Below are 24,693 nucleotides of genomic sequence, written 5' to 3'. Positions count from 1 at the left end.
CTGCCTCCACCAGCTAGTATCTCCTGTGCTTTTTGTAAGTTGTTCTGCAGCAGTGATTGACACCCACTTGTTTGTCTGTGCAGAATGGGAATGTCTGCTGCTCGGTGGATTTAGAGTGTCTCAACAATAACTGACATCCTCGGACTGGACTGTGCAGGGGGAGGAAAACTGATGAAGTTAACATCTGAAATGAAGCCGTATGCGTTGGTGTTTTGTACAACAGACAATTACCAAAGTCTCCACAAAAGGAAGATGTTTGGGAGTTGCCTTTGGGACCTATCACTATGCTCATCCTTGCTAGCCTTGTCTGGGTGACTTACAGTACAGCGCATATAAGTCAATGGTTGTTACAAGTTTTCAGTGTTGTAAATTACACACTTTTCCTGTCAAGACATTTGCAAACATGTTTAAATTATTTCATGGGTATACTAATGCTGTATTTTTGTTTTAATTTGTGTATTGACAACATGATAGAATTCAGCTCTTCTTACTTTGGATCTAAATGTTACAAACGAGACAGCCTGTTGTGACTTTTGTCCCATGATATCACATACTTAGTTCCAAGGTCCCTGTCGGATGTATTTATGAAAATATGTATGTATGTACAGTCAGATTGCATAGTACTTATATTTCACAGCTGTCCAACATTTTAAAACATTGAAAGGTATATTTGATTGGATAGAATGGAAGTAATCCAACTGAGTCTGTCTTACTAAATGCCATGGCAAAAAGCACTTTCTTTTCCAAGTGTGTGGAGCTGCAGCAAGACTCCCATAGTGAGCAATGCTACGAAAACATCACACCGCCATTTCAACACATATTCAGAAGAGTCAGTAGTCCTTATCTGTGTTCTGCTTTGCAAGAGAAACTGCAGATGCTGAAAAAGGGTATAATCCCTCTCAATACTGCAGTGAGAAAATGGTCGGCCTTAAGATGATACAGTTTGAATGGACTGGATTAGGTTTTGCTGTCGATTGTAACGTCATCGATTAGTTCAGATTTTTTTCTTCTTTGTATTTGCACTGATAATGATGTCCCCCCTTCTCAGTAACTGCTACAGTAATGGCAAAGTGCAGAAGCTGCTGTGCCAGTGACATGCGGGACAGCAGACCTTAACTGTTGGTAACATTCATTACCCAGTTAATGGCTCAGTAACAGGTCTTCTCTTTTCGTATTTTACAACACAGAAAAAGTTTTAAATTTACCATGCACACAGTGTCTTTTAGTACATACGTTTAGATAGAAATACAAATGAAAACTCTTAGCCCTGTACTGAGGTTAGAGTTTAGTTTCTGTTCTGTTTATGCCTACTTTTTTTCCTGAAGCTAGAAAGTTTGTGACACTAGAGCAAGAATATATTTCTATGATGATGACATCTTCAGCTTAAATGTCACCTTTTTAATGTGCTGTTGTATTTTGTTCTGCTCATTTGTGCAGTGTTTTTTTTTTGTTTGTCTTTCTTTTTAATCAATTAACTGAACAATGAGTATGTGGAAAGGAGTGCAGGAATAAGTACAGTGACTACTGTCTGGACAGTCAACATCTGTGAGGCTTTCATAGCTTCATGCAGAAAACGTGACACTGCTAAAAGAAGAATGAAGTGTGACTATGAAATGAAAAAAGTCTTAAATGAAGTACTGTCATGTTTCTTACAAGGGGAAAAGTGGCAAAACAATATAAAAAATATTGTGATGATTCAGACAATTTTCTTCCCTTTTTTTTTTTTCAAACATTATTTGTTTTATCTAACGGGTTTGTGTGGTAAATTTGTTTTCTTTAAATGCCCCATCATTTCCAGCTATTGATGTATTGACTATATTTGCATTGCCATAATGATTGTATAATAAGGGAAATGGTTGTGTTTTGTATGATACTCCAAGGATGTCTGTAAATCATGCCAGCTCATTTTGTATATCACATTGTAAAACCCAACGGTAATTCAGTTGGATGAGACATCCCGTGGGCTGAGATATAAAGGGGAATGATTTAAAACTTGTGGGCATCTAAATAAACTCCTATGTACAGATTGCTTTCCTTTATTAATGGGATTTTAAATTGCTAATTGCTGTCCTTTCCAGGCTTGAACTTGTGATGTTGCTAAAAGGAGGAGTGTTTGCCTGGAGAAGTAGTATCAGAACTGCAAGAAATTCTTCCTTTATACTTACACAAAATCATACATTCCAGTCTTCACGTAAACCAATTTGTGAAGCTCTGTGAATGGAATTAATGACAGCACAAGGTTTCAAAATCATTCTCTGTGAATGGAATTAATGACAGCACAAGGTTTCAAAATCATTCTTTTCCCATTTAACTCACAGTAGTGAAGCCCTTTTCCAGGATGCTCTCTGAAAGCTCCTGACCTTGTTAAGAGTGTATTCAACAGGCACACAGAACTTCATTTTTTGCCTTTCATATATGGATTTCCTTCCTGAACCCAATGCAGATTAATTCAACAAAACTCTTTCAGAGCATTTTATACTGCATTATGTGTCATTATCTCCAAAGTTACACAGCTTGAATTGTTTACATGAAGTCAAAATATTGGCACAGACCTGTTTACGTTGCATTTTAAGCAGTTACTCTATGATGAACTTTTCCATATGAAGCCGTGTGATCACTAATCACATCACGTTTCCTATCAGAAGCTACATCCTCAGCTCAGAGATGGGATTGAGGCACAAAATGCAATTCACTGTGATCGTCTGTGACTGAGGTAAGAACTTTCAAAACCTCTTTCATTTGAAGGGCCTTGGATCCCTGTTCGCTGTAAACCTTGTGGGCACTGAAGTAAAACTGCTGCAAAATAATGATTATTTTTATATCTCCTTTATTACAAGGAGAGATACAATTACAGGAAGCATGCTTTCTGAAAATTTCTTTGTGAAAGAAGAGCAATAATTTTAAAGTGAGGAAGATTGTCGACATGCAGCTTTCTACTAGTTACGGGGCTTAGTCCAAACTGTCACTGTTGGTAAGTGGAGTGTTGTGTCTGTTTCTGCTTGATATCTTGTAGAGGAATATTTCCTCTGCTTGTAACTAAGTGAGAAACAGATAATTCCAGATCTTGTAAAATATTTTTGCTTTCTTTTGGAAAAAATCTCAGCCTGTGTATTAGACCAGGACATCATACGACATATGGTGCCACGCACCACTTGTGAGGGAGGGGGCTGCTCAGTTCTACTCTTCATGTACTTTCAGACTCACCTGCAGTGATGAAGCAAGTAAATATTTGTGTTCAGTTCTGGCAGCTCCTGGAGTCATACACCCAATAAACCACAAAACCATTCAGACCAAAGCATATCTGAGCTATTGCCCACAAATACTAATACCTGAAATGTGTGGTGATCTGTTAATATGTCTTTATTGCTTCAGAAACCTAAATAACATTTGTCTTTCTGTAATCCATCTTCTCCTAAGAGCTAGCACTAGTTTTCAAGTATAATTACAGCAGTTAATTAATAGCATCTTCCCAATCAGATTATAATGGCAAACAAAACATTGTTTGGTTTGTTTTTGTTTTGATGATAATGTTTTGCAAAGCAAAAGGTAAAATGTCAGCAGTGATTACACAAATGGTGGAATAGACTGTAATAGAATTAATTCATAACTCCTACTAGCAATATGGGAATGTCTCACTTCTAAAGGTACTTACATAATTGTCATTAGTGAAAGCATTTTAGAAAAGTCCCATGATACAGTTTGATGGAAAATTTTAAGTGAATGTTGTGATAAGACAGAAGTTGTTTGAGGGGCATACTCTGCCACCAGAAATATATACCTGCCAACAAGTTCCTCTTAAGGTACATTTTTGGAGTGTAAAATGATACAAGGGAGATAAAAATCAGGCTCTGATCTTTCTGCACCAAAATACCTCTTCCAGAACCATGAAGATGTGGCACTGAGGGCCACAGTCAGTGGGCATGGAAGGGTAGGTACTATAATATAATATATACTACAGTATATACTATATACTACTATATATATATGCATACACTAATATATACTATAGTATATATTATAGTACCTACCCCCACCATGCCCACCGACTATTATATAGTATAATATATATATATAGTATTTATATAAAATATAATATAGTATAATACAATATAATTAGAACTGGAGCTAATAAATCAAATAAAATGAGTGTGTCCAAAAATTGAAGGCCTTACTCTGTTGCTGAGGCGAGACATGTGGTCAGTCAAGCAGCAAGGAAAAGAGCTCACATGCTGAGACCAAAAAGAGGGGAGGGGAAATGACCTATCAAGGCCTTTTATCTGTTCCCCATGAGTGGAAATAGTAACAGAACAGCAAACAGTCCTCTGGGGAACATAGTAGTTCTTCTCTTCTGGGACAGATACCCAAACCTGGAGTATTAACTCCTTAATTCCCAGTGCATTACATGATGTCATGATGTGGAATACCTATATCCAAAAGTCATAAATCCATGACACTGTTTTAGCTGGTATTCCATTGCAGGGAGATGTTAGTGAAGCACTGCTGTAGCTTGTAATCTGCAAAAGTTACTTGCAGATGGTGGTAATACTATTTGCTGTTACTGGCTGCCAATGAACAGTCCCACAAAATAAGATTTACATATGCCTGAGAGGGTTGTGCCCCATTATGATGACAGAAAGGATCAGATTCAGGCTTTTAAGTGAAACAGTCAGTAGGAGGTTCACAGCACGAAGAAAGAAAATGTGGCCTTCCCCAGCCAAAAAAAAAAAAAGAAAAAGAAAAGGCTCCCAAACCAGGTCATTTAAATTATTTAGTGTTACTCAAGCTGCACGGTGCAAGGGTGTACTGACTTCTCAGGAGTGGATTTCTGGCTGATGGCCAAGCACTTCGCACTTGAATTATTTTTCTTCCTAAATTTGTAGATGAGATTGTTTTATTTAAGTGAATGGAGTGGGTTTGAGTGGTGTTTGGAAGCAAGCCTTAGAATGTTTCCTGTGCTACTGCACACGTGAAGCAGTTCAGGCTTCTTTCTTACACGTGCCCAGTCCTGGCTGGGGAAAACTCCTTGGGAGAAGGCACAGAGTGCCCTCACTGGCTCACTTGTGTTTGTGTGGCACTGCTACAGCCAGCGCTTTGATAGCATTGTGATCTTATTGTGATGTGCGTGTGCCATGTACGGTCACAGGTGACCTCTGCAAGGGGCTTTTGGTTGCCATTCTCTGTTCTGTAGTTCCTTTCAAATGATGAGTCATGTCATCCAGACACCAGTACCTGTGCCAGAGCTCTTTATTATCAAATGCCTTTGTGGTTCTATGTGTTTGCACACTGAGTGGACACTTCAGTGCAGGGAGACTTAGAGGTTCTGCAGCTGACCACGTTATCACCCCAACACAGAGCAGAGATCAGGAGTTTATCACTACCAAACAGAGTTGAAAAATCCTGCTTTCTAATAATGCAGTTGATTGATTGTTGGTTGATGCACTATGTCTACCTTTTCTGTCACAAGATATGCAAATGTGTTTGATTTAATCCATTGCTTCTCATTGTACTAATTTTAACAGGCTCCCTTTCAGTGTTAAATATGCAGATTTGTTTTCATACCTGAATATTATGCAAAATGCTTTACCACCACCGTACCTTAAGACTCAGAGCAGGCATGCCTTAACACAACAGCTCTGCTGATATAATCACAGAACCACAGAGGCGTGTTAATGTAAGCAGTAACTTTAAAGTTAAACTCTTCTCTGTCAAGTTAAGGGTTAAGGAAACCTAAGCAGGTAGATTATAAGTACATGTGCAGCTGTGATGTAGGTGGTTTGCTGCCTGACCACAGCTTTGGCCATTCATTAAGCTGATGAAGTTCTGTGCGCACATTTGTTCTGTGAATTTTCAGGGTAGGAGGCATCTTAGAAAACCAAGTAAGTACTGCTCAATTTTTATTTTTATTTTCTAAATGGGAAATATTTTCAATTCTACTAAAAAAGAAAACAAATGAAAGTGACTTCTTTACACTTCGTTCTCCACTCTCTTGACTGCTCATCTCTCAGACCTCTCTACTGCTACAGTCTTCCAACCTGACCAGGAAGACAGTGTGAATACTTAGTAAAATAAAACTTGCTTTTACGCTTATAGGAAAGGGAAATTTGGAACCGTGATTTATTATTATTTTTTTTCATTTCAAGGTCACTTTTTCCAGTACTATCCTGGACCTCAGTCTTAGAAAATAGTGATAGTATTAATGGAAACGTGACTAAATCAGTTACCTAACTTGTAGCAGTTTTTTCATTTGTTTTATGAACTCTCATTTAAATTTTTATCCTCTTTAGCACCAAAGAATCTGTATCTCTACCATTTGAAAGAATGACCTCAGATTGCCCCTGATTGCCTGTTCAGTGTCCTTTCTGCTTAGAGCCTCAGCACGATTCTCAAACCAACAAAAATTCAGTCATCACTGGAAAGTATTTAGGAACGTGTAGGATGATTTAAATCACAAATATTGGCTGCCCTCCTATGTGCCTGCAAAGTTCAGAGGCGTTAAGATGAAGGTTTTTGTTGTCTAAGTATTGCTCAGTGAGAAAGTTCAAAGCAATCTGTCTTCCTGAGTTAAAGCATTACAGAAATGTAAGCTATATGGGATTACAGTATACGCATATTATGTTTTCTACAGTCAAGAAAAGAGAAATTATCCCTGATGTCCTTTTCACCTCTGTTTAGCCACTGCATTCGCTATCAGCATATGTGAAATTGACAAATGATATGGCAGTCCCTGAAAATTGTCTCTTAAATCTGTGACAAAGAAAACTTGTCCAGTGTAAGTAATACTATTTCAAATGAATTAAAAGTATGCCATGTCTTTCTGGCAAGTTCATCCTCTTCGGGAGTAGCAATGAGAAATGTCAGTCTCCTATGTTCAATAATTATGCCTTAGATGTACTAAAATTAAAGAGATGAGCTTTAGAAAAGTATGGGATTTGAAAACATGGGGATTTTTTGTTTTTTTTTTTTTTTGCTTGTTTTTATTTTTATTTTTTTTAGTTGGCCGGGGGTTTAGTGCTGAAATTGTGTTGTTACTCTTGCAAAGTCTCCAGTCTGCCCTGGTCTAGAGGACACCTGAAGGAAGGAGGGCCGAGTAACTAAAATTTCTGCAGTGAGAGGATAGGCTGGGAAAATATGCAGGAAAACTTCTCTTGCGTGTCTGTAGTGTAGGCTGCAGGGAGCTCTGAGCTTCATGAGCAGGTTTCAGGTTGGATTTTAGTAACAACTTATTGTCAGTGGTGAGGCACTGGCATAGACTGCCAGGGAGGTGGTGGACTCACTGTCCCTGGAAGTGTTAAAGAAATGTGGAGATGTGACACTGAGGGATGTGGTCATTGGGTATGATGGGGGTGAGCTTGGGTTGGACTTTGGGATCTTAGAGGCCTTTTCCAGCCCTAACAATTCTATGGTCTTGGGGAGGGTTGGAGCAGGAGCCTGGCTGCCCTCTGAGGAAGGCAGTGGTTGGGCGGCTCCAGGCCTGGGTCCATCAGTCTCTGTGGCAGCCCAAACTGAATGTGTGTCTGAGCCCTCATCAAAATAATGGGTGGCAGATACCTACTTTTCATTATGCGAGTTCAAGAACTGTGGGGAGGCAGCTAAAGCTGGAGGAAGGTCTATGTTTAGAAAAGAGTCAAACGTGGTGTTTGTGCTGACCTGCTTTCAGAGTTTTTGCTCTGAATTTGTGTTTAAATGAGACCAACTCTTGTGTTTAAGTAGGAGCAGAAATCTATGAGGGAAGCCAAACACAAAAGTATATATCTTTAGCAATTTTAGTTCATAATGAGAGTACTATAATGCAATAGCAGGGTCAAATTCAGAGCGCTGGCTTTAATGCAGAAGAACGAATCTAGCACCATGCCAGCAAGTTCTAGTGTGGTTGAACTGTGCACCATGGCATGTTTTAAATGTGCATGCAGAAGCATTTTCCTCTCAGAAAATATGTGCTATTCAAAAAGTATCTTTCAACAAATGCAGTCAAAGTGAAATAAACCAATCGGCAAAGCACTAAGTTTAAAAAACTAAAAATAAGAAAAGCTAAAAATATGTGATTGGCTTCTGGAATTATCAGGTCTTAATTTGAAAGAGGTAAATGATTTGTGATGGCTTAAAAATAACAAGTGTTAAGGGCTTGAGTAATGAAACTGTTCAGATAGTTCAGAGGAAAAGAATTGCAGAGTAGCATAGCAAAAAAAAAAAAAAAAGTCTTGGTTAATGGAATTTCCTCTGTACTTGGGGTAATGCTCAGCAACAGAGGCAAAAGAAATCATTATACCAACGCTTGCAAACGGAGAGACCAAATGGAAAATAAAGCATTATGTCAAAGAGAGCAGTAACTCCAGAATGAGATTTCTGCATTTTTTATGACCTGAGAATACTGCCGATAGCAAAAATAACTGGTTTGTTAAGTTCAGGCTATTGCCAGATGCAAAGAAGAGGCAACAGTTCACAAACTGGAAAGCCATTATCAAATATGTAATGGAACGTCACTGAATATTTTAGGTTACAAGCATTCTTTTGGCTTGTTGAATGAGAGAAAAGTGGAACTGAAGTCAAGCAAATCCAACTAATATTCCTTAGTGTTGGATACCTGGGCACTGAGCAGCTGAAAGTAGAAGACCAGTGTGCAAGAGAAACACACAGGCTGAAGAACCAGGTGATATCAACACACGCAATGATGCTTTTAGTGAAGACAAATGAATTCATGAAGCTGGTGACACTAAGTGTGCAAGTGATTTATAGGAAAAACTCTTAAGCAATGCAAACGTGAAAAGTAGTGCAAGGGAGACGGTGCCCTAACAGATAGATGTCCTTTGTGCTGCCTCACTGGGTGGTGGGAGCTGTTGTGTGTTAATGTAGATGTGTGGACAGGAGTCTGTTACAGAAGGGCCCGCAGCTGGCAGCATGGCTGGGGTTGGGAAGGTGGAGAGTTGGAGCAGATGACCTTTCAGGGTCTCTTCTGACTCGGAGAATTGTTTAGAGTGAACCTCCACAAGGAGTGGCAAGTTACTTCTTCCCACAACATTTCTTTCTAATCCAACCATTTCATTGAATTAAGTGGTAGGGCAGTTAGAAACCTTATGATGCAGCATTGTTTTTGACTTTATTAAATAATTGTTTGATCGTACAGCAGTGATGACTGTTGCAACAGAGCCAGCTTTGGAGGGATAGAAACAGGTGGCTTACAACGGTACTAAATAAGAACTGATGATTGATTTGCTATCCTGTAACAACATCAGTGTTGAGTGATAATGTTCTGTACTGCTTGTTACAAAGTAAATTTTTATGACTCGCTTTCTTGCAAATTGGCTACTGACAGGGAAAGTAGAATACATGGCTGTCTGAGGTCTTGAAGCAATGAACAAATTGCTCTGAGGGGACACGGGGGAAGCAATGCACAACACTTGCTGATATTTATAACTTCTGCCTCTGTCAAGAAACTCCAAATTGCAGTTCACGGTTCTGCTAGAACCAGATGTAGTCATGGCCCTGGCTTTTGTTTTTTTTTTCCTACTTGCTTTCTATACATACAGTTACAGTTAGTTTAGAAAAAAAGTATTAAGTATGTTGTATTTTAGTGGAACTTGAGAGGACAGTCATGGAGTTTTTAGCAGCCATGAGCACACAGTGATGTGTTGGGTTCAATATTGTTTCCTGCCCAATTTACTCTCTTGGTTTAAAAAAAAAAAAAAAGAGTCTAGAAGGCTCAAAACACAGCTAGGAGTGATGTAAAACACAGGAGTGATGTTATAATTCAAGGTAGCATGCATAAATAAACAGGCAGTAAATATTTTGCCTCTTGTATTCTCATAGCTTTTATTGGCTGCTCCATTCAGGCTGGAGGGAGACAGACCATCAGCTCATGTTCAATTCCAGTATTGTTCTTTTAACAGCCTTACAGCAAGTCAGTGACTTGCACCACGCACCTGCCCTGAGTTACACACCCAAACCCTGTGTGGACGTGGGGATGATAGTAGGTTTTTCACACCAATTTAATTCACATTTTAATTATTGCCCCTTTCTGGGTGCTAATCCAGCCTGTGACCTGGCTTGCTGCTTTTGGGCAGCATAAAGCATGGTGTTACCCTGTGGCCTGTCAGGTAGTGGTGACTCGGGAGCCAGAGAATGGGGTCTGTGAGCACCTCTGTCTTTACCCTATGCCTGCAGAGTCACCACATGTGGCTGCAGATGTGGTCCCAGAGGCTATCAGCTTGTTCTGCCTGCTGCAGGCATTGCTGAGGGGTAAGGCGGCACAGACTAAATACTGGTGAGAAGAGAAAAAAGTGTGTTTGCAAAAGAAGAAAGGATCTGTCTTTTCCTGATACTTACCTAGGATGAGGACCCAGGGCCTTTTGATCTTGCTGTATGGTTTCTTCTCTGTCTTTTTTTTGTACAGTGTTTTTATTTACAGCTTGCTCGGGAAGGCACTGTAACCTGGCTTCTTCTCACACACTGAAGCGAGCACATACAAATCATTAGAGCATAATATACTCACTGATTAGGTAATAACATGGCAAGGCAAATAAAAGATTTTATGACAAATTTAAATAGCAGTGGAATAAAGTTCAGGGGACTGGGGATTAAGAAAAGGGATTTCATCTGTTTGAGGTAGATAGAGGCCATTAAACTGTCCCCTGGGAGATTTGCTCAGCCTTGAATAATAGGAGCGTGTTTGTGCGCGCATGAATTGCCATACCTTGTTTGTCTTAATCGTATGTGGTCTCAAGCAGTTGCTAAATTGTGCTCCCTCTCGTGCCTGCCTCCCACCCCCTCGTTCCACTGGTTTATTTGCTTTGTTTATGGGTTTATAAGTGGGAAATATAACTTAATTGACAGAGTGTGCTATATTTAACATAGCAACATACTGAAACACAATCATACAGGGAAAAACAATGAGAACCAACTCATCAGTAATTGCTGTCAGCCACATCCATTCTTTTTTCCATTCTTTGTGTTTCCTACAGTGACTATGGTATATGGAGGTGAAGAGAAAACTGCTCCGTAATAAACACTGTACAGATGCTTTGTACGTAAGACCATGTCTCCCCATTTCTGTAAATTTGAAGCAGTCAGGTTTATACATCTGGTTGTGCTCATTAGAATGCTCCAGCAAAAACTCTGCTACTGGAACCACACTGATAATTCCCAATGCAATTAAAAAAAAAAAAAAAAAAAGAGAGAGAAAAAGTGTTGCTTCATTCCTTGAGTGCATCTTTTTTAAGCCATGCAATTTTTTGAAAGTGCACTGAGATTTATTTTGAAGCACATCTTGACTTTTAATAAATTTATTAAAGTGCTTTAAACCGTATCATAGCTAATTTTGCTCTCCCACAAATCCATCACTTTGTGTTACTTGTAACTAACCTTTTTCCATATGAGAGAGGAAATAGCTCAGATCTCTCAATGGTATGTTTTCCTTTTAATTTTCCAGGTAGTCCATGTTTAAGGAAAAAAAATAAACAAACTCAGAAGCATCTCTAAGTATGTCAGCCCTAAAAGTGGAGTGCACAGAAATGTACTCCTTCATGATAGCCTGAGTAACTGGGGTTGGATTTGGGGATCTTAGAGGTCTTATCCAACCTTAATGATTCTATGAAGTGGAGGTGTAACAAGTACAAGGTGAAACAGCTTGCTGTGCACAATGTCAACCAGCTTGCTGTGCACAATGTCAACATATGCAACCCATTTCATGTGGCTGGCAGATGCCTGTGATGAAAAGCTTCAGGACTGAAACATCATCTCTGAGATCAAATATGGGGTTTGTTTGCATTATCAGCCTCTTGTATTACTCCTGTTGCCTGGGGGCTCCCCAGTGCTGTTTTTGTAGCAAGAGAAATACCTGTAGTTCCAGCTGAAATTCTTAGGCCTTTAATGGCACTCAGCTAATGCTTGGCAGGTCTGGTATGATTATAACCATCACCCTGTTAATCCTCTCTAGTGCCAAGGGTTGTTAGGCAAGGACAGCAAACGATGAAAAAATGGAATGCTTGAATGTTATGGACTGAAGAACAGAAAGTCCAATTGCCTTAATTTGGAAGATTTTTTTTCCCCTTTATAGTAAATACTAGTTTATCAATACAAGTATTATTAAAAAAAAACAAAAGACAACAACAACAACAACAACAAAAAACAGCAAAAGAGCCCCTCTCTAAGTAATCTTTTCATTTAAATCTTGAGAAAATTCACTGGAAAACGGCAATGTGAGCTGACTGTTTGTTGCCTGTTGCCACAGTACTGAGCTGGACTTGCAGAATTGTGTAGAGGTTTCAGAAATAATCTCAGACAGTTTATTTCCCCCTATGTACACCTTGCATCTCCAAGGCATGGGTGTGCACTGCTGCGTAGTTCAAAAAGGGGGAGAAAAGCTTTATTTCATGGGAAAGAGTGAGGAGGTGTTTGGAGCTGTCATTTGGGGGCTGCCACCTTTTCCAGTTCAGGCCAAACAGCCACAGAGTTTCTCAGCTGCAGTTGCTGGAGGCAGTGTTTGCAGCTGTCTCTGCACTGTGATAGGCAGATGATTGGGATTTCAGGAATGAGCTGCTTCTGCGTAATGCTTTTCCTGATGGAAAGCCTCTGGAAGCTCGGTTCCAATGGACAGGAGCGTGCATGTGAGAAGGGAGATTGAAATGGAAGAGAGATTGCCTCCAGCAGGCTGGTGCCCAGGTGCTGGGGCGCTCTGGGAGGAGCAATCCTGTAGCAGTGGGTTGTGACCCACAGCGAGGAAGCTGCTGCAGCAGGCACTGATCCTCTGGCAGCATCATCATTGATAAGATGGCAGTTTCCACATGCCAGGCAGACAGCAGCTTAATGGGAGATATCTTATGACAGGGAGCTTTAAAAGTTTTTCCATTATCCTGTAGTTATACAATTATGATGTTCTGTGGCATGCAGCTGGCTACAGTTGTGATGACTGTAATGCATTCTTTCTTCAACTTACCAATAATATGTGGCAGAAACTGGTATTTCTGGGTCTCTGGGCACATCAGGGATCACAAGTGCTTTCTGTCCTAAATGGGAAGGCAAAAAAATGTCTTTTGTGAACTGTAATACCATTTTTCACTGTTAGTTTCTACATCTAATAATTGCAACTTAGGCTTGCTGGTAGCAAAAAAAGAAAAAAAAAAAAAGGCCGTGCTTTGTGCAACATGATTACTAATTTATTTAAAAACTAAAATCAAGGCTGTCTGTGGTTTGGGTCTGATTTCACATTTATTTTTCATAGTTTGTTTGCTTAGTAGCTCTGCAGTGAAACAGTGATTAGTTAAATCAGTTATACATAAATTCAAAGACTTGTTCTTCATTTTAGATGTTCAGACTTAATTGGATTTAAATCAGATTAAAAAGTGACTTCTGAGTGAAAAATACCCCCAAGCATGAAAAGATGGATTTTTTTTTAACTTATCACTTAAATGGCATGAGAGATTTCTATCTTTATAACATTTATTCCCTCTTACAGCTTACAATTTTATTCAACATTCTGAGGAAATACTTTATATATTAAAATGTTAGCAGTGCTGATTAGCAGGAAGCCACCAACTTATCTTCCTCAGAATGAACTGTTTTCCAGTCCAGAGTATTTTCTTCAGATTGTAATGAATTTTTAAACTTCGATGTTATGAAAGGAGGTCATCCTACACATCTATTAGAATATATTAATGGTTGTGAAATCATGTAACACAAGCTGTACTAAAACCACGAAAGATACTGCTCCTGTTAGGAGATGCCTGGGCAGCCCCAGCAGATGAGCAGTTTCAGGGTTAAGATGAGTTTCTCCATTGCATTGTAAGAGACGATCTGGGGTTCGTTATGGGCTTGGGCCATGTATATTGACATGAATTACTGGATAACGAAATACAAGGTTAGAAAAGTTTGGATGAAGATGGCATAGTTTTCAGTGCTGTGAAAGCGACCATAGTTTGGGATTTCCCAAATTGACATCTATGAATGCAGCAGAGGAAGATCCTTGCAGAGAAGTAGAATGTGACTCTGTGCTGCTAGGGTACAGCAGTGTCGTGAGGCAGGGGCACTGTGCTGCTAGACCTTCTGCCTAGCATAGTGACCCAGAGTGTTTGGATGTCTGGATAGAGAGGTGAGCTGCAGGATGAGCAGCCTGTGGCTTCCCAGATTCCCTGTGATGCAGAAGATGGAGGACTTAATGCAAAATCAGGCGCTTAAGTATATGTGAGACAAATGGGGTAGATTCTGGAAAACAGATTTTGGAGAAGTGAGCAGAGATTTGTATTCAGGCAGTTTCAAATCTGGCTCATCAGAGGCTGAGCAATTCAAGACGTGTTCTCTAGGTGGCTTGACAAAGAGTTGCTACCACAGAGATCAGAAAGGCAGAAGCAATAATGACTGCTGACTCCAAGTGTCCATGTTCATCTTTCCCATAAATTATTTAGACAGGGAAGATTAATGTGAAAATTAATGATTGCATTTTGAATTGCTTCTTTACATCACTAATGAAGTAGGTGTACCAGATACAAACCGATAAAAAGATAAGAAACCATTCTTAATACTCAAAAGGAGAAGTAGTATAAACTATAAAGCCACTTTACAGTGAGGGTTGTTATCTGTGACCTAGAATAGAGAACTGTAAGTGCAGAACATGAAACTTCTTGTTTGATGCTGGCACGTTAAAATTTTTGGGCTGGATTCTACTATATTCCATAAAACAGTACTTCTTTGTACCAAAATAATTTTCATAAAGTCAGAAAGTTGTCTTTTAATAAGTGTACCCAGAAGTATCATGGAAGACATGACATTTCAGCTTGACTTCTTTTTTCTTTTTTTAGAGCATTTCTATGAACTACATTTCAGTCTGAAAATAAGCCAAACTAATGTCAATTGCTTTAATTTCATCACTGATTTGAACGTTCTGGGAGAAGGGCATGATATGCACTAGTGTTCCAGCTGAAATGCAATAACTCAAATCTTTAGCTTCTTTTGCCCATGGTACATTGACGATGCTTCTATCCAGAAAAAAAATAAATAAAACATTTTGGAAGCACAGAGCATTCATCCAACCTGTGTGCACAGAAATCTGTGAGTAAATGAAATGGTGTCATTATTTATTTACATAACATAATGTTGGTGTTACCTTTAAGATTCTTGGATGCCAAGTGTTGAGAAAACAGTGAATGAAGTTAGATGTGGCATTGACTTAGAAGACGTTGAGATCCTGCAGTATTTTCGTTAGGTGCAAACGCTTTTCCAAATTCCATTACTTTTAACTTATTTGTGGATCTTTTCAAAGCCTTGTGTGTGCTAGATAGCTTCCAAAGGCATACTGTGCCCTACATCTGTGAATAGAAAGCTCTGAAGAACTGGTAAGCATTGCTATGACAAAGTAACTTACATAATCAGTACATGTCTGAAGTTGTAATGTGTAGTCTGTTATTCTTCACTGAGTATTTTGTCTTAGCACCCAAAGCAGATGCCACACAGAGTTGTGGCTGTGAGGCACGTAGTTATTTATCTCACTTGGTCAAAATGTCTCAGTTACAAAGCTATCAGTAGGAGATATTAATAAATACATATGGTGTTTGGCTAGATGAATACAAGATTATGCTAAGTAGAACACATTTCAGAAATGAATAATTGTAACTAATTAGAGACCTCCAGTTAAGCTTAGAGTTGTAAGAAAGTGAAATCAAATTTAATTATGCAAGGTCTCAGTTGTGCCAAAGGTGCTATAAAAAATATCTTTATGGAAACAGTATAAGAAATGGACTGTGCTATTATTAGCATGCTCAGTTGTGCACTTACTTTATATTAGTTTTAATGAGTGTAGAGCAAATTACAAAGAATGCACAGCAGTCATTGGGGTATCCATACAGAATGCATCTGTCTTTGCACTGATTGATAACTCCAAAGTGAGCTTTGTCTAAATTCTTTACATTAAGTGTATGTATAAACAGGTAAATGAAAGTGTCAATATCAGTATTTCCTTGTAAGCCTAAGCACTGAGTGCTGTACCTTCACTCCTGAGTGCTGGCAGAGGGCTGCTGGCAAGCACCAGCACATCCTCAGCTCAGCAGCACTGTGGGTGTCCCAGTCTGGGACAGTGTGGTATCCCATGAGGAAAGCAGGTCTTACATAATGCTACTTTCCAGCATAGTCATGGGGGAGAAATGACTGTGAGAAATACCCTGGGATGTTGGAAAAGGATTTGATGAAAAACTGTTGTTCTTGGAATTGACACAGAAGTCAGGTACAGTTTCTGCTTAGGGCTGTGCTGCCCAAACTATTTTCCCATCCCCTCCAGACTGCTGAACCACAAATAATTAATTCCCCCCCCCAATAGCAACCTCTGGGGGGATGCTAGCAATGTGAGTAAATGAAGCTTTCAAGACCATCAGTCTTCCCACTGATATTGTTGAGTCCTGTGAGTGAAAACCTTTTCTTCACAGTTATAAGAGCTTTTCTTTCAAAGAGCCCTATGTGGTTCTCAGCTCCAGAGATGGCTATTTCCTGTCAGTAACAATCCCCCTGGGCAGTTTCACCTTCTCTCTCCTTCCCCATTTGCCTTGGAGATGAGACAATCCCAAAGCTTCACTCCTCTCCCCTGCTTGCACTAAGTGAGGGAAATGTAGTAGAGCACAGTACAGGCATTTCTCCCAGCTGATCCTCAGGCTGTGCTGGAAAAGGAGGGATGGGTCAACTGGATCAAGGATTCATTCCTTGGTCTGAGGGTCACTGCCAGGAACCTGAGGAGGGATTCACCCCTGTCACCTCAGAAATCTGTGACGGATATACATCTACAGCTGCACCAAGAGCTCTAGGGCTCTCTTATTAGTTAATGGAGAAGACTGGGTATTTTTAGGCATGACTCACCTGGCCTATTTTAGTGTGTGATGAATGGTACTGTGTCCATTAAGTTTAAAGAGAGGCTAATCCAAGTAGCTCAGAGGTGGACCTGTTAATTGATTTTTTTCAGATGAATTCTACCCCTGGGTGCCAAGGTCTTTAAAACATCAGCTGACTTCTGAGGCTAAAGCTGACACAAACAGAAAGAGAGGCTGTGCAGAAAGTTGTTTGCTTTGCTATTTTCAGATAACAGCATCTCTTCAGGTATGATTTTTTTGCTGCCAAACACTTGAGCTGGTTGTGGTCATTTTGTACTCTCAAAGATATTGCTTCTCCTAGTCTTAAGAGCATTGCAGCCTCTGTGTGTATGACCTCCATCAGTGAGAAAAAGAGGACTTATAGTTGCTTTCTCTCTGCAACATCTGCTCTCCTGTTGACAAATCCTTCCCTCTCCTGTTCTTTCCCTGCCCTCTTTCTCCTCATGGCCCTCTGTCTTGACCCCTCAGGTTGCAACTGAACCTGACAGTTCTCTGCAGCTCCTCAGAAGCTGCCCATCTTCCTTACCTTTTGCTGAATGGTAGCAATAGTAACAGGAACCATAGGAAGTCACCAGTGGTCATTCACACACCAGGCCCATCCCAGGAACAGAAGTAGGCAGTGAAGCATGTCCTTAGGAATGAAGTCTGGAAATGATGAAACACTGGCAAGTCCTGTGTGTCACCATCTTGTCACAGTGCTCTCTCTCTACTGACACAAACAAGGGTATCCTTCATCCCTCCTTTTAAAACTGACCTTGGACAGTGATGATTTCCATGTGTCAGTTGGCATTCTCAGAGTGAAATGACCCTTGAGGTAGCTTCTTAGAGACTGGGGAATGAAGTGTCACTGATAAATTCAGGTGTCTACAGAAGAAGGATTTAAATTTTCATTTCCAAGCCTTGCTTGTAGCCTGAATGTTGGTGCATCTCTTCCCTGTAATCTGGAGATCTGGAGGATTTAGCTTTGTCTTTTCTCATATCATATAGTTGCCAGTGGCTTGACACCCTACTTGTTATTTCTCTGATCACATTTTTGGCCTGAAAGTCCATACCAGCTAATGATTGCATAATATGAGCTCTGAGAGCTGTCATCCCTAACCTTGTTTTTATTAAATCTAATTCCTGCTCTAAACTGCCATATCCACATACTTACACATGATTTTCTGTTTGCTCTCATCCCAGCTAACACAATGAATCCTACTTTGTTTGGCTGTCTGTTTTTAGTTTGTTGTTCCAAGATTGCTGAAGAACTTGGCTTGTCAGGCTCTTTCAAGGCTGGGATCAGCATTTTGATGAATTGCAGAGTTCTTGAATAAAGATCTGGATGGAAGAGATCTCTTCTGTACAGAAGTGAAGGTGTCCAAAGACCTGTAGGATGCAGAAAATTCATCTTCTACAGCTGATACTTTGTAAGTAAGAGCACAGCAGCAATGCAGCTCCCAGCAGGCAGTCTCTTTTCCCCTTGGAACGTTCTACACAAGGCAGCCTCTTGCTATCACCTGAGCTTCTTCAAGCTTCCCGTTCTAGTGCAAGATTATGTCTCTGGTGAGACTTCATTGGGGTCTTCCAGTATTTGAAGGGAGAACTTATAAGCAGGAAGGCGAATGACTTTTCACATGGTCTAATAGTGATAGGACAAGGGAGAATGGCTTTCTACTAAAAGGGGAAATTTAGGTGGTAGGGGGTAAATTCTTTACTCAGAGGCCCTGGCATTGCTGTCCAGAGAACTATGGATGCTCCATCCCTGAAGGTGCCCAAGGATGAGGCTCTGGGCAGCCTGAGCTGGTGGAGGACAATCAGCTCATGGCAGGGTGGTTCAAGCTCTTTAAGGTCCCCTTTAAGGTCCCCTCCACCCTAAGTCATACTATGATTCCATGATCCAGTAAGACATCTGATAGCTCTGCATGCTGTGTTCATGTCTCAGATCCCCATTTCCTAATAATCTTCCTTTTAAGAAGATGAGAAGAGCACACATGGTAGGTTCTAGCTCTGTCAGTTACTGCAAATCTGAAATACGACCACATATTTGAAGACCTGTAAGATAGCATGAAATATATAACATAAAAATCATTCAGCAATATGTTGTCCTACAATTCTTTTTCCTTCTGCTTCTCATTGCTAATGAAACAGCTGCTCTTAGGTTTCAGTCTTTAACTTATTTTTAGATTCCTTTTATGCTGTTGGCCCTCTGAAATGCATGAACTGCTGTTGAAAAAAAGCTACATCTGTGAGGCAAGAGGAGGGCCTATAGGTGAAGTAATGTCTAGTAATAAGAGACTGAATCTGACCTATTCATTTCCTCACTTTTTTTTTGTAAAGTGACTCTGTTCCCTTGGACACAAGGTTTCACACCTTTTCTGCCTTGATTTAAGCATTACTGTGATACCAGCTGTAATGCTGTAATGGGATAGAAAGTACCACAATAATATCAGGGTGGCAAAGTCTTTGGTTGCAGCAAATGAGGATGAGCCAAGTGCAGGAGCGGTGGACACAGAAATGAAGGAAATGAGCTGCTTACCTTTGGAAGGCCTTGGGTAGGCAGGGATCTCCAGTCAGATGCCTTCACCTCCACTGCCAACCCTTAAATAAGGTCTGGGAAGGGCATGTCCCTGAGCTCCCCTGGGTTGGCCCTACCTTCCCACCAGGCACTCAATCACTAGTTCAGGCTGTGAGTTAGCATTTCTGCTACACTCCACCCCTTCATAGTGTGAACCAATGATTGAGTAGGTTAAAGGTAATAAGCCCTTTCCATTATGGTGATCCAGTATACCGTGATGCTTTGTATAATTTTGCCTGTCTCGGTGTAGATTGACAAAATATAAGACAATTGATGATTGGTTCTTAGTTGAGAATCATGTTCCTTTGTGGCCAGTACTCAATGGCTCTCCTGAAGGCACATAGCTGCTTGGACAAGAGAAGGTTCAGCTTGCATTCCATCAGTCTCATATAGTTCACCTCTGGGTGTCATGCTGATCTTATAGTGACACTGGAGCATCTCGATATCATGTTGTTCCTCCCAGTGATATTGTGGACTCAAAGAGACTCGCAGGGTGTAGTATAGATGTTTCAGAAGTACCAGAAGAGGTAGGTCTGCCTTCAGTGGCAAGATACAGGTTGTGTTCCTGTCCTGGATAAACACTTCGGCTTGCACTGGGGCATGTCTTGGCTGTCTGTACAGGGCTTTCTCTTGTAAATGATCAGTTAACGAGTCTACTGCCCTTCCTAATCCCTCCAGCGAGTTGGATGTCAACATGAGATCATCACTACAGTGGTAGAGTTTGATATTACTAGGATTATTCCACTCTGCTAGGTCACACACAATTAAGTTATGACAATATGTTGGTGAATGCACATACCCTTGCGGCAGGACACCACTGCCTGCCTCCCCACGTAAATGCAAACTGGTCTTGCAATTGTTCATGGATGGGAATACTGAGGAATGCATTTGCCAAGTCTGGGACACAACGGTAGGTTTCTATCTCCCTACTCAATGTGTCCACCAGGGAGGCCATATAGGGTACAGCTGCATGAATGGGCAGCATGACCTTATTAAATTCTCTGTAATCCACTGACATTCTCCATGTGCTGTCTGACTTCCCAGGTGGCCATGTGAGGGAACTACATGGGCTATGTGCAGGTCAAAAAAGCTTTCAAAAACTCATTTTCATCTTTTAATTCTTCCTCTGAGGAATGATATGTGTTAATAGTGAGAAGCACTGGTGGCCATGCCACGGCGCTACTCTTTTTGTCAGTTGTCAAAAAGTTTTGTCCTAATTTATTTAAGTCAGCCATTTCTGAAGGGGATTTAATGAGACCATTATCCCTTATAGATCCCTATTCTTCAATAACTTGAGCAGTGCTTAACCACAGGAAACCCAGGAGTCCCGTGGTTTCCCATGAGAGTTCCTCTTTTGGTGTATTTGGTCTCCAACACTTCTTTTTTTTTTATGATAATCCAATAAGTATCTGTCTGGCTTGTCAAGTGTAACGCTATAATGGGAGGGAAAGTACTGTGATAATAGCAGGGTGGCAAAGCCTTTGGCTGCAGCAAATGAGCACAGATGCATCAGCCATGGATGCAGAAATGGAGGAAAAGAGCTGCTTACCTTTGGAGGGCCTCAGGTAGGCAGGGATCTCAAGTGAGATACCTTCTTTGCCTCTGCCAATGCTTAAATGATGTCTGGGAAGGGGTGGATCCTGGCTTCATCCCTTCTGGTCACTCAGATGTGCTGCATACAGCTTAGCTCCCCAGGGTTGGCCCTGCCTTCCCACCAGGTGCTAAATCACTGGTTCAGGCTGTATTTCTGCTACACCAGCCAAGGTTCTTCATTAGTACAGCACTTGCTGATGGGTCCCCCATTCATAGGGGCTGCAGAGCCATTGTGGTCTCAGTGCGTGATGCTTCTTTCACTGTAGAAAACATGCTGGTCCTAAAAGGAAAAGGGGGTGGAAGAGCTTTTATTTCAAGGAAAGAACCTGACAGAAAGGAGGTGAGCATTAGGGGAAGCTGTGAATTAAACGGTGCCAGTAGAAAGCAGGATTTATTTATTGCGTGAGCAGTAGGAGCCCATTTTTTCAAGCTGTTAGATTCCAATCGGGGTGTCAGATGTAGCACTTGTGCATTAGGGTTCCACATAAAGTGATGTGGGTGGGCAAATAGATTATACTGATCTAAATAGTCAATCTATCCCTATGGTAGGGACTGCCAATAGATAACTAAATCCAGAATCATAGAATCAGTGTAGAGAACTCCTTGGTGTACTGTGATCTGACCAATATGACCATAAATTGTTGTGTTTTTTAATGTGATATAAATCATTGCATAACTTCATTAGTTAGAAACCACTTACAATTAATTAGTTCTGCATTAAACTACCTTAAGCAGTAGTTCCTTATGGGATTTTCAATTTGTAGGCCCAGCTGTGTCTTAGCTGCCACTAATGAACATGCTGTGGCTAATTGAAGTGGGAAGGATCACACCCAGCCTTATGGTTGCAGTGCTCAGCTGTCTCACTGTCAACAGTGGAGTAATCTCTTTAAAACCCAAGCCAGGCTCAGCATATTTGGCTGACTAAAAATATACATATATATTTCTTGTGTGTGTGTTCTGTCTCCTGAGTTTTAGGCTCCTGAAGAATATTTCTGAACTGACAAAGCTTTTTAATCTTTCCAGACAGACCTTTTTTTTTCTCATTGCTGCAGCCTGGAGGGGAGAGGACTTTTGTGTTTACTCCACATCCCTACACTCACGCACAGTTTTACTGGAATCTGAGTCATCTCCAGAATATCAGCAAAATCCTGGCTGAAGACAGGAGATCTCCATAAGCAGGGCTTGCTTTTTCTTTTTCTTTTTTTAAAATTCTAAGCTAAAGAGTGGATCTAGCAATAAAATACATCTCTGAGTGATGATGGTATCTACTCCTGCAGTTATTTGCTGGCTTGGTTACAGATGGGGAAGTTTGTATTCAGGAGATTATGAGCAGTTTGTAAAGCCTTTGATTTCCTATTGGCTCTGCAAAGGTTCCTATATTGATTAAACTGATTAAGTTGAATTTTTCAGAATCCACGTATGCAGCATTACACAGATTGCAACTAACTGCCAAGATTTCTCCTGTCAATATAAAACAATGAAACCTGAGTATGTGAGAGTATATATCTGTCATACGTACTTGCATAGCAGAATATGCAGTCTAGACAGCCATAATTTATTGACTAAAGCAAAGTCTTGCACCTGGGTAGCAGCAACTATCAGTACAAGCTAGGGAACAAAAGGATGTAGCATGGCCTTACCAAAAGGACCTGGGGTTATTGGTGGAGGGCATCTGGCCATGAACCAGCAATGTGCCCTTGCAGCCCAGAAAGCCAACTGTATCCTGGGCTGCATCAAACGAAGCCCATCTGGAGACTTCACCAACCTTCAAGAAAGGGTAAGCCTCTTGTCCCTATGTACTCTTCTGAACTACATCTTGATGAACACCTTTACACGCATGATTATATCATGGTAGAAGGCAGTATCATCGCCTTCACTTACTTCACACTGTTCTTCTTTTTCTGCTCTCAGCATTTAAAACAACTTTTGGTCATTAGCTTTCACCCCACAATGAACGTGAGAATACACAGCATTGAAACAGTGTTGGCCCAGTGGAATGTAATAAAGCTGATCGATGGGAGCAGCTGTGGAGCTAGTGATGGTCTGTTTATTTTCTTTTTAAAATAAATAACAGTGGAATAAAATAAATTTGTGATTTTACAGTCTTGTGTTTGACGCTATCTCCAGCATGAAGTCTACTTTCTATTACTGCATACCAGTGGGTACAGAGTGGTGTTGGTTTTCTCTGTTATCCTGAGCCACAGTAGCAGTGTCTAAGCATTTTAAGTAGTCAGTGTGTAAGAAAGGGGAATTCAATCCATGAAGCAAAAGCAAGATGGTAACATGAACGGGCAAAAACAAAAAAATGAAAGAAAAACAAAAAGGGATCTAACTAAACCTGTAAGGGAAATAAGAGGCCAAGGAAAGCATCACTATTGCTCCTTCTGCATGCTGAGTGCAAGAAGCATGACATGGGGTATGAGTTTGGGGCTCAGTTAACTCAGACTTGCTGATTGGATCCTGGAAGGAGAGAGGAGAGCTGAGAAACTGCCCACTACAGCGAAGTACCGCCAAATTAAAGGAAATCAGAAGCTGCAGAGAGGTTTGAAATAATAACGGTGAATGACCTCACATGCTAATAGGGAATCTCAAAGGACCTTTAAGTAAGTCCAGAAGTTTTTTTTAGTGGAGATCTCAAATGACCTCATTGGCTGAGTTGTGTTCTCGGATGATCCCTGGGTACTAATTGGTGTCCTCAGATGACCTTTGAGTCCCAAAATTTTTGGATGGGTGGCCTCAAATGACCTTACTGGCCAAGTCGTGACCTCAGATGACCCCTGAATGCTAGTTAGTGTGCTTAGATGGCCTTTGAGTCCAGAAAGTTTTTGAGCAGGGCCCTCAAATGATCCCATGTCAACAGTTTATGGGCTGGTTCAGCCAGGTTCCGTGACTAGTGGAGCAGGGTAACCCATGGACCCATGCCCTGGGAAAGGTGAAAAGTGGAAAGGGTAGGGAGATGGGCATAAAAACAAAACAGCGGCAACAATCTGAAGAGAAACAAACTAATTTTGATTCTATGAGTCTAGATAAAATATCTAAATAAGATATCGGAATGCAAGATAACACACTGTAATACAATATAACACAATATAATTAGAATTGAAGCTAATAAATAAAATGAGAGAGTGTCTGAAAACTGAAGGCCTTAGTCTAAGTAATCTGAGGTGATATGGCTGTGAGCAGAGACAAGCCAGAATGTCAAAAAAGGGGGTGTCTTGTCATCTGTAAGCAGCTTTTTTCTTTTCCTCTTCTCTTCTGTGACAGGGTAACCCACACATGCTGACTGCTGCCATATTTTTTTCCATGCATGTAATTTCAGAGCTTAGCTGTCCTCAGTAAGTTGCCTCATCCTCTCTTTGGGGTTATTTGAAGAAAGGAACTCACCTGATGACCCTTGAGATTGTCCAAGGCCTGTCATTGCTGAATTATAATACCTTGGCCACTCCTAGATGCTCTCCAGTTCCAGTGTCACTTTAAATGTATGCGAATGGGACAAAGCATCTTTAAGTTTGTGTTTTCCACCTTCAGCCTTCAGACAAGATCTTTTGAGAGAAGAGAAAGAAGGGAGACTGGTGCATACCTTCCCCACCACTGTCCTCGACCGAAAGCAGAGTTAGTTAAACAAAGAGTTAAGGTCAGAAATGAAAAACAGTATCCAGCCCTTTTTTATTTCATGAGGGACTTATAAGTGGCTGCTTGTTTGGC

General features: G+C 40.6%; 1 protein-coding gene and 1 long non-coding RNA gene across 5 annotated transcripts in view; both read left to right on the top strand.

The window, feature by feature from the left end:
• The window catches only part of NELL1 (neural EGFL like 1), a 283,549-nt gene extending 282,211 nt beyond the window's left edge, over window positions 1-1,338 (top strand). For all 4 annotated transcript variants that reach the window (XM_090140192.1, XM_090140191.1, XM_031607324.2 and 1 more), the window contains one exon: window positions 84-1,338. In XM_090140192.1, coding sequence (XP_089996318.1) covers window positions 84-134 — 51 coding nt within the window. In that variant the 3' untranslated portion in view covers window positions 135-1,338. The remainder of the gene's footprint in view (window positions 1-83) is intronic.
• Window positions 1,339-5,794: 4,456 nt separating this feature from the next.
• On the top strand, window positions 5,795-22,233 carry LOC149917663 (uncharacterized). The gene is made up of 4 exons (XR_016467223.1): window positions 5,795-5,876; window positions 16,931-17,064; window positions 18,063-18,247; window positions 22,012-22,233. It is a non-coding gene; the product is annotated as an uncharacterized LOC149917663 (long non-coding RNA).
• The last annotated feature ends 2,460 nt before the right edge of the window (window positions 22,234-24,693 follow it).

This window comes from Phasianus colchicus, chromosome 5 (genome assembly GCF_987193195.1).
Source record: "Phasianus colchicus chromosome 5, bPhaCol1.hap1.1, whole genome shotgun sequence".
Classification (NCBI taxonomy): Eukaryota; Metazoa; Chordata; class Aves; order Galliformes; family Phasianidae; genus Phasianus; species Phasianus colchicus.
This window is presented reverse-complemented; position numbering and strand designations above follow the sequence as displayed.